This window comes from Dasypus novemcinctus, chromosome 10, assembly GCF_030445035.2.
Source record: "Dasypus novemcinctus isolate mDasNov1 chromosome 10, mDasNov1.1.hap2, whole genome shotgun sequence".
NCBI lineage: Eukaryota > Metazoa > Chordata > Mammalia > Cingulata > Dasypodidae > Dasypus > Dasypus novemcinctus.
In genome coordinates, this window is record NC_080682.1 from 28,635,614 (window position 1) to 28,646,951 (window position 11,338).

The window sequence follows — 11,338 nt, forward strand, 5'->3', positions numbered from 1 at the left end:
TTTGCTCTAAAATCCCATATGTCTCTGTTGTTTTTCTCATATAGAAGTTTGAGAAAGGCTCCAAATCACATCTCTACTTGCCACTGACACTTGAAGCAAAATTTTATGTAGCCCAAGTAACAAATCATGACAATCTGGAATTGTTGGAGTATATCATCAATTTGATAGAACAATGGGATGAATTCTGGAAGGGTCATTTGATTAAGGTACCTGCAGACTAGGTTATGACATAGAGTGAAGATGTGCTATACTCACGAGGAAAGACAATGAGGTATTTTGCTGGACTTCCCAGCTGAAAGCAAACTTACAAATACTGAAGGAAAAAAAAAAAGTATATTCCAAATCACTGGCTGCACACTATGTGCCCGGGGATGTATTAATTGGTTTAAGCAAAGATACATTACCTACCTTGAACAGCAGCTGCAATTAGAGTAACCACATTGTATAGTCTTAGAATGTAAGCTCTTTCCCACTGAGTTCATATGTACTCAAACATCAGGTGTCCCTTCATGGCCCTTGCTTATCACCATCCCCACAAGGCCACTGAATATTCCTTTCCCACCATGGCCAGCTGGGCAGTTCCCAGGATAGCATAATTCACCCTGAAATAGCTAATGGTACTTTCCCACCTTATACCTTTGCACCTCATCTCTGCACACTTTCTGAAAACCCACCCAGTTCCCCCTGCTCAAAAGGAGCACTCCCAACCTGCATGGACAGACCCCCACCATGCTGGCGACCTAATAAACTCCTGTCTGAATCTTGATCTATCTCCAAGATTAACCTGGGATCTAACATTTTGGTGCCCAAACCCAGGAGCCAATGTCAAGAAAGCTCACATATCTGGTCCCTTTTCTGGCCGAAAAAAAAAAGGGACCTTTTAAAGCAACTCCCTTCCTCAACTTCCCTCCAAACCTATCATATAGTCTATTGTAATTCACTGTCATCCTCTAAGACCCATCTATTTTCTGCATAGGAAATAGAGAGATGGATGGTAATGTGATGGAATCACCAATAGTGCATCCTTCGTACCTTTGGTTTTGGACCTGATTTTCAATATATATGTGTGAATATGCACTCTCTGTTCAGTCCCATTGATCAATATATCTATGTTTTCAACAATACCACACTCTTGTTTATGTTAGCTGTTTGATAAATCATACAATCAGGTTATTTGTGAACTTTAACTTTAATCTATTTTCTCAAAGTTGTTTTGACTATCTTAGACTGTTGCATTTTCATCCACATTGCAAAATCACAGTATCAATTGTATATAAAAATCTTGATTAACTTTTAATTGTGTTGCATTAACTCTATAGATTAATCTGGGATTGCATTTAATTAATAGATCAATTGCTTCCAAATGGCACCATACCAATATCATATTTCTTTGGTTATTTATTTTATTCAGATTCCATGACCAACATTACCTAGCCACTAAGTTAGAATGTCTTAATGTTGGACCAAAGTATGCATGTACTTTTTAAAAATTATCTTGATAATTTCCTATTTAGACAACCATGCACTAGCTTATTGGTTAGTATATGCTATAACAAACATAGCTATGGAATTCTGAGGAATTAATCAAGTTGTATTCCCAGTAAAAGAAAATTGAACTTCAGGGAGCCAATGTGGCTCAGTGGTTGAGTGCTGGCTTCCCACATACAAGATCCCAGGTTCAATCCTTGGCTCCAGGACCCCAAAAGCTTTTGAATTTCAAGGAATTTAAATAATTCACGTAATACCAAAGCTAATAAGTATTTGATTACTTTTCCAGTCCTATGCAATATGGCTTTTCCACTGAGGGATCATTTTGTAATCCAAGTCAAAGTGTTTTCTTATAGTCATTTTTATCAAGTAGTCTTTGTTCAAAAAAATTTCAATTGTTTCATGGAAAAAAAAAACCCTCATCCGTTGTACAAGAGAGTTATTGTGTTTTCTCCTTTGGCTTCTCCTGTGAACTCCCAGAAGAGCTATGAAATGTCATAAATATCTAAGTGCATAATATCCAAGTCATATTAAAATTGAATGGACAATTCAATTCCAGAGGTATTTCAGCACTTACCCAATACTTTAGAATCTATAATCCTGAGTCTCAAATGAGAGTATGTGCTCTAATAATTATATTTGAGATGGTGTGTTCTAGTTTACTCATAGATATACTGAAACTGAAGCACATGCCTTCCAGAGAATATAGTAGGGAAAATAAGAAGGTCTCATTTTATACTTAGGTCAATATAGCTGTAAATCTGAAGTGTGCTTTTATGTTCTTGATGGAAGATAAAGGAATAGGGGCAGTAGAAATAAATGACTATATTTAAATAATAGGCAAATTAATAAAGATGGAAGATGAATTTTCAATCACTCATTTGGTGTATGTCACTTTAAGATCATAATTATTTTTTAAGATAGTGGATCATAAATGTATTTTAAATTAAATTTTCTACTTAGACAACTTATTTAGAAATTTTTAAAATTTTATTTTTATTTTTATATTTTAATTTTTTATATTTAATTTTTTAAGCTTGAAGGCATCACAAAAAGAAGCCAACTAATTGAAGATATAGCTTGTACTGTTTCTTGGAAATAATAATTCCAGAAATTTTCATGTCACAATAGGATTTTTTATATGGCTGAGTGGCTTAGCATGTGGAATCAGAGAAATATGAGCTTGAATCCTGGCCTTGCTGGTAGGTAAGCACATGATCTTGATCAAATATTTTATATCTAGCTTAGCATGATTTTTTTTTGTGTGTAAAAGCACACTAAATTAGTTAAATGGTTTCTAAATAATTTTTATGAAGTAATATTCAAATATTTCTAGTCCCTAGTAACCAGTTAATAATATATGATAACTGATATCAGAGCTTTCCTTCTTCTTAGGTTTAATGTTTTAAAAATCTTCTCATGGAATTCTATTCATGTTTTCAGACTACATGAGAATTAAGCAAGTGTTTTATTTTAGTTTCTCAGATTGACCATACTTCTATAAATTATATTTACCTCAACTTCCTCTTTAAGTGATATCAGCTAAGAACTGTTCAATAATCCCAAATATTAATTAATAGGGATATCCATTTACAGAGACGATTAGATGAAATGGCTAAACACCATCATTTTCTCTCCCAAGTTTCTAGCTCATTATAGTGTTTCAGAGAATTTCTGTAGTGGAATATGATTTGCTACAAAATTTACCTTCATTTGAAAATCAATATCTTTCTCTTCAGACATCAGTGACAAGAATTACCAGAAAATTATATTGTCAAGAGTATAAGGTAAATTTCCTGCTGGGAAAAACACCCAGGTCCCCAAATTTCATCTCCACACAATATGGGAAGCTAGTTTATCCATCACAACTACTAGGGTGCATGAATCACAGATGTTTCCAGGTGAAAATGATCAGCAACCAGAATATCAGAACATGAGTCAACTTAATGGACTTCAACAGCACAAAGAACCAGCGAATGAACAGCATGAGGTTGTAAAACAAAATGCTCCATATGACCGAGAACATCTTTGTGACACAGAGGACCTTGAACTTCTTGGAGAAAGTCAGAAGAACCAACAAAAAATTGTTGATTTGGAAGCTGAGATGAAAGGAGACAGTCTACAGCAGAAAGTGGACCTTCCAATTACAGAGAACAGTAATTTACCTTCAGGATGCTTTGGCTGCTCAAATTCAGAAACACTTATGGAAGTAGATACAGTTGAACAAGTAGGGACTTGCTGTGCTTAATTCAGCAAGCAGTCAGATTGGCAACACGAAGAACATTGTTGCAGCTCAACTCACCTCAGATAATCCCTTGATGGAAATAGAAACATCAAAATGTGACCCCTCATCTGAAATTTTAAGTAATTCCATTTCCATTCAGGATTTACAACTCCCAGAAAATAATGTTGAAATGTCGGGAGCAAATAAAAAATATAGCAATTGCTCCCCCCTGCCCCCATTAAGTCTCTGTGGGAGCTGTCAGCCCTCTATGGAGTCAACAGAGGAATCTTGTTCATCTGTAACAGCAGCCTTGAAGTAACTTCATGAACTTTTGGTCATTAGTAGTAAACCAGATTCAGAAAATAAATCTGAAGAAGTTCTCTGTCAACCAGAAACAGTAGCTGAGAGCCAGATGAGTATTAAGAACCTTTCTGAAAGATGGATCCAAAATGAGCATCTTACAGCACCCCACACTGAACAGTGTCCACAAGTCTCCCTTCATCAGGCCATACATGTATCAGTGAAAACAGAAAAATCAGCAGGTACTTCAAATGGTGCTGGAATAGAAGATATAGAAAATATTCACTATAGGGACCCAGGTGATGGCATGTCAACTGATAAAGATGTCCCCAAGTCTAGGGAATCAATAAATGAGAGCAGTTCTGTCACTCTGTCCTTACCTAAAACATCTAATCAGCTATGCTACACCTTAGGTGCAGAAATTTCACCCAAATTTTTAGCAGGTCAGGAAGATGCGTTCAGTCAGATTTTTGAGCAAACTAATTTCTTGCCATACAGTTTCATATTGGTTAAAGACTTAAGTCAGGGCATACAGAAGCTGATGACAGACAGACCTGTAACCAGAGAAAATGTCTGTCCTGTAGTGGCAAGGCTATTTCTTGAATTTGAACCCCCTGTCAGCCATCCATTATCAAATTCCTCCATTCTTCCACCATTAATTTTTCCTGCTGCAGATATTGACCGGATTCTCCATGCTGGCTTTACTTTGCAGGAAGCTCTTGGGGCTTTGCATCGAGTTGGTGGAAATGCAGACCTTGCTCTTGTTTTGTTAGCCAAGAACACTGTAGTTCCTACATAACCATAGAAAGGTGGGCTAGACCATACTCCATTCCCTAATTAAAAAATCTGTAGACATACACGTGCATACACACACTCATATGTATTCAGTGTATGTAGAAACCTGCAAGCAGAATGTTGAGCCAGATTTTTTTTTTAAGTTTCTTTTTGGCCAGAGTAATTTATGATCTCCTGACTGATGGATTTGTCTATTCTACTTATTAAAATTTGCGCCTTTTTAAATGTATTGACAGTATGAGCATACAAAAGCTTTTTATTCTCATTAAGATGATGTATTCAGAATAAAACTGATGGTTTTTTGTTTAGCAAAAAAAAAAGAGTATAAGGACAATTTAAATAAAACATTCTATTATTTCATTGATATATGCATAAGCAAAATGTGGTGGCAAATCATTTTGGTCCCTTATAGCATAGAGCATTGATGTTCATTGGATTTATTCTCAATAGAGTGATACTGAATTGTACTTAGGGTCATATAACAAGCATACAGGGAAGTGAATTTGGCTTAACTGATAGGTCTGCCTACAATATGGGAGGTCCAAGGTTCAAACCCAGGGCCTCCTTACCCATGTGGTGAACTGGCCCATGTGCAGTGCTGATGCACACAGGAGTGCTGTGCCATGCCGTGGTGTGCCCCATGTAGGGGAGCCCCACACACAAGGAGTGATCCCTGTAATGAGAGCTATCTCAAGTGTAAAAAGCAGAGCCTGCCCAGGAGTGGCACTGTACACAGGGAGAGCTGATGCAGCAAGATGATGCAAGAAAAAGAGACACAGTTTCCTGGTGCTGCTGACAAGAATGCAAGTGGACACAGAAGAACACACAGTGAATGGACACAGAGAGCAGACAACAAGGGGGTCAGGGGACAGGAAGAGAAGTAAATAAAAAATAAATCTTTTAAAAAAGCAAACAAGAATATATATAAATTAAAGCAGAAATAACTTTCTTCTGATTTAGGGCCCATTAATTACTTAAAGCTCTGATGAAAGGTATTTGATAGTATAATTTCCTATTTATATTAGATAAATAAAATGTGTATGTAATATTTTACTTTTATGTTTCCTTCCCATATGTTTTAATTTCCTGGGCTGCTTACGTGAATATCATGAAATAGTTAAGCTTAAACAGTTGGGATTTATTAGCCTATACTTTTGAAGCTGGGAAAATTTCCAAATTAAGAACTCATCTAGGCAATGCCAAGTCAGTGGCATTCTGGGGCTGGCTGATAAAAAAAAACCTTGGTCCATACCTTATAAAGTAGGAAAACTCATGGCATCCACTGGTCTCTTAAGGGTACCATTGATTTCAGCTTCTGGTTTTCTTGCTCTCTCTGTCTGAATTTCATTCCATTTATAATGGCTCTGGTAATAAGATTAAGACCCATCCATTTTGAAGTGGACCACATCTTAACATAGCCTTATCAAGAGGTCCTACCTTCAGTAGTTTCATCCCCACAGGAATGTATTAATTTTAAGAGCTTTTAACTTCAAACCATCACACTCCACCCTCCATATTAGAGAGGGTATTCTGTGGAAGCAGAAACAAAAGGAGATTACATATATGCATACATATATATATATATATATAGAGAGAGAGAGAGACAGAGACAGAGACAGAGACAGAGAGAAAGACAGAGAGATTTTTATAGGCATTTTTCTCATGTGATTGTGGGAATGGGAAAGTCTGAATCCCAAAAGAATTTCATAGGCTGGGAACTCGAATGAACTTTTTTTTTTTTAATTGATTTTGTAAAAATATTACATTAAAAAAAATATGATGTCCCATTCGACCCCACCAACCCCCCTCCCCCCTCCCCCCCCAGCAACACTCACTCCCATCATCATGACACATCCATTGCATTTGGTAAGTACATCTCTGGGTATCTCTGCACCTCATGGTCATTGGTCCATATCATGGCTCACACTCTCCCCCATTCCATCCAGTGAGCCCTGGGAGGATTAACAATGTCCGGTGATTGCCCCTGAAGCACCATCCAGGGCAACTCCAAGTCTCAAAGGCGCCTCCACATCTCATCTCTTCCTGCCATTCCCCATACCCATCAGCCACCATGTCCACTTTTCCCACTCCAATGCCACCTTTTCTCTGAGGTCCTTGGATTGGTTGTGTCCGTTGCACCTCTATGTCAAAAGGAGGCTCAGATTCCACATGGTTACTGGATGCATTCCTCCTGCTTTCAGTTGTAGGCACTCTAGGCTCCATGGTGTGGTGGTTGTCCTTCTTCAACTCCATCTTAGCTGAGTGAGGTGAGTCCAATAAATCAGATTGTAGGAGCTGGAGTCTGTTGAGGCTCAGGGCCTGGTTATCATATTGTCAGTAAAAAGATTCAATCCCCTAAATATATCTGAAACCCCAATACCAACTACAATTCCAGTAAAGTAGCATGATAGTCTTATGAAAAGAGATCCCCTCTGGGTCCAGTTTCACCACGCAGAAACACCAGCTCCAAAGAAGGGCCATCTGTCGAACTTTTTAAATGAATTCCCCAGGAGAATCTGCCTGGCTGAAGTAGAGATGGAAATTATCTCTCCTGACTGCTGAGATCCTCGTTTTTCTTTTTGAAGCTTTCAACTGATTGGCTGACTCTCTCACTGTTGAAGGCAATCTCCTCAATTGATTGTAGATGTAATCAACAATTGATGCAATCAAGTTACTGATGAGTCAAGTCCACAAAATATTCTCACAGTAACAATCAGACCAGTGTTTCCTTGACCAAACAACTTAATATCATAACTTGGCCAGTTTGACATTACAGTAACATTACAGTCTACCCCTTTTCAACTAGGCACTGATGTCTTTTTCCTTAAACTATATTTAATCTTTAAGTCCAAACTATTAAATTCATATGTCCACCTAACAATATTAAACTATCTTGTATACAACCAGAAATGCATTAACTAAACTTAATATACTACAATTTAAATGTTAACACAGGATCTGAAAACATCTTATGTCTTATGACAAGGGTTAAGCTAGGGAAGAAAACAATGATTTTTTTATGCAAATATACAAACATACTCATCTAATACAAGAAAGAAATATTCATAATCTTTATAATCCACATTTCTGTAACAGGTCACAGGGTCCTAGCTCATATTTATAACTGCCTTCTTCCACTTCCCATTCTATGTTCCCTTTATCTTCATCAAGCACCTCAGGTGACCATGATGTTGTGCCTGGTGAGGTGGTGCAATCATTCATCCCTTAAATTTTGGGGATATTGTAAGTTTTCCAAAGATTGAGTTGTTGCATTTTTCCATTGACTTTAATCACAGTTTCTGGCAGTACTATGAAATACCCCAAAGGATCCCCTGTATACCAAGCACACTCTTCTTTATCTACATTGTATAGGCGCTTTACAGTCCTGTTTCCCCTTGATAGTCATTATCAATCACACCAGCCAGTACAATAATTCTGTTCTTTGTCAGTTGATTCAGGGGCATGAAGAGCCTGAAATTCCAGGTGACTGTCTTAACTACAATTTCAGTGGAATCATTGGTGTGTCTCCTGGCAAAAGCACTCCTCCATTTAGAACTATGACCTGTTGAGAAGCATAGCTTAAGGTTGCAGAAATTATTCCAGTGGATCACTAAGGTTAATAGTGAGTGAAGCCAATCCCATGTCCACTCCTTGGTTCCTGGACTTGTGAATCTTGTTTATGGGAGAAAGAACACCATAAAATGGAATCTGTTTTAACTCATATACTACCTCCTAAAGAACACTGCCCTAATTCAAAAAGGTATTGTCACCTAGGTAGCATCAAAGTTATATTATTCTATTTTAGGATGATGGGATATATTGTAAGATGAGTGAATTCCATGAGCATATGCCAATTTCTGTACTCCAATTGCTTTGAAGTGGGCTCCTACATCAAAGTAATGCTGTATAGAATACCATGATGGTGGATAAGGCACTCTAAAGTTCATGGATGATGGTTTTGGCAGAACAATTGCTTATAGGAAAAGTGAAGCCATATACTGATAATGTGTCTATTCCAGTTAGCAAAAAACCCTGCCACTTCTGTGAATGTAAATCAACTGCCACCATGTAGCAGACTGATAAACTTGGGAAATGGTGTCATATTAGAGACTGGGTATTGGTCTCTGCTGCTGGAAGATTGGGCCTTTAGTAGTGTCTATAGTAAGGTTGGCCTTGGTGGATGGAAATCCATGTTGCTCAGCCCATGCATAACCTCCATCTCATCCACTATAAATACTTTGTTCTTGAGCCCATTGACAATGTTAGGACTGGCTGGAGAAAGATGCTGATATTTATCCACAAAATGGGTTATATTATCCATTTGGTTATTAAAATTTTCCTCTGCTGAAATCACTCTCTGGTGAGCATTTACATGGGACACAAATATTTTCATGATTTTTGCCCACTTAAGAAGATCTATTCACATATGTATTTTGACATTTTGACTCCAAATTTCCATCCATGTTCCTTCCAAGTCCCTGGCCATACAGCCAAATAACTGAAGACAGTCTATGAATCAGCTGGCCATTTCTCTTTCAAAGCAAAATGAACCATGTGCATGGCTCAAAGTTCTGTCTATTGGGTAGAATTCCCTTCAGCACTTATGGGACATCCCAGAAAGTGGCTGTACAGCTACTGCTGTCCACTTTCAGGTAGTAACTGTATATTGTGCAGAACCATATGTAAACCAGGCACAGGTTTTCTCTTCTCCAGTCAACTGATTTTGAAGAGCTCCCCTAGAGTCTATAGCTGTGGGATGGGAAAAAAGAAGGAAATGTGACAGGAGAAAGGGCCATGGGCAGTTTTGCCACTTCCTCATGAAACTTAATTGGGACTTCAAGACTTACTTAAGATCTACCTTGTACATACCACTGCCATTTTATGATGGAGTGTTGCTGTGCCCACCTAACTTAAAGAATTAGTAGGTAAGACAGCATCCAATTTTTTCAAGGGCAACTCAATCTCACGGTAAATTGATAGCCCATAGCTAAGTATTCAGTCTCTACTAAGGCCTAGTAACAGACCAAAAATTCTTCCTCAAAAGAAGAGCAGTTATCACAGGGGATGGCAAGTCTTTGCTCCAAAAACCTAAGCTTCAGCACTCTGACTCTCTTATATGGGCCTGTCAAGGCTCTGGGTAGCAAATCTATTTGCCCTTGACATTTCCAATAACATTGGATGTACTAAATCATATAGACCTGTTGCAGAGGCTCCTCTTATTCTGGTCCTCACTCAAATCTAGTAGTTTTTTGGTCACTCAATAAATGGGCTGGAACTGCATACACAAATGATAAATATGTTGTCTGAAAAGCCAACAAAGCCAATGAGGAATTGTGCTTCTTTTTTGTTTATAGGGCAGTCAGATGTAACAGCTTATCTTTCATCTTGAAAGGTGATTTGAACATGCCCCACACTACTAGAAACGTAGAAATTTCACTGAGTTTGAAAGTCCCCTAATTTTTGTGGGATTTTTCTCTCACCCGCTGACTCATAAATACCTTACCCATATGTAAGAGTAGTTGCTACTTCTTGCTCACTAGGTCAAATCAATGTATCAATAAAAGTGAACATTGTGATATTTTGGGGGATGGAGAGGTTTTCGATTTCCCTACAGCATAGATTATGACATTGGGCTAGAGAGGTGATATATCCTTGAGGTAGTACAGTGAATGTATATTTATGACCTTGCCAGCTAAAAGTAAACTTTTTCTGCTATTTAATAATAATAGAGAAAAAAGTGTTTGCCAAATCAAGAGCTGCATACCAGGTACTATAATTACAGATATCCTTAGGAGAAGACAAGTTTGTTATGGCTTCCTATGGTTTACACTCAATCCTCAACACTCATTATGAAGTTAATTTTCCACCCTGGTATTCTTGTGAAGGAGCTTCTAAATGCCACCTCACTTTTTCCAGGCTTTCTTACTCTCTTGGATATATCCAGGCCTTCAAACATTCCTTTTGCACTCTTTGACTCAACGTAGTATTTATCACATTATTTCTTTCCATTTATAGAAATCAATTACATAAATTCTGAGGCTCCAAAAAAGTATATTGAGATAATATCGAAATATTTATTGAGTGCATAATTAAAGTTCAAGAAAAGGAAAATATAGTTCAAAGGAAAAGGTTTACCTGCCGACTATGTACAGTTGGACAGAGATATGAAAAGCTTGTGTGACAGTTTGAAATTCTTCTATGAACCCCCAAAAGACAAAGGTTCTGTTTTTTAATTAATTCATTCCTGTGGGTATGAGACTCTTTTGAGTGAGGCATGACTCAGGGTGTCTCTGCCCTCTTAGTGAAGCTGATATAAACAGACACAGAGGAAAAGGGAGCCATCATATTTGACACTGCGTGTGAGAGAAGACTCCAGGTTTGCTCACAGCTGAGCACAAGGAAAGAAGCCTCAAAGAGCTGAGGCCCAGGAAGAGGTGAGACTTATGTCTGGTAGATTACAAGTGAACTTGGGACAAAAGCGGAGCAGCTTCTTACTGTCCCACACCCCCAAGTCAGGACAGACAGCTTAGG

At 37.9% G+C, this 11,338-nt stretch overlaps 1 protein-coding gene across 1 annotated transcript in view; it reads left to right on the top strand.

The window, feature by feature from the left end:
* Positions 1-4,836, top strand: part of LOC101431672 (regulatory solute carrier protein family 1 member 1-like) — a 79,301-nt gene extending 74,465 nt beyond the window's left edge. Inside the window, 2 exon segments of the mRNA XM_071218340.1 lie at positions 3,276-3,718; positions 3,720-4,836. Coding sequence (XP_071074441.1) covers positions 3,276-3,718; positions 3,720-4,811 — 1,535 coding nt within the window. The 3' untranslated portion in view covers positions 4,812-4,836.
* Positions 4,837-11,338: the final 6,502 nt, after the last annotated feature.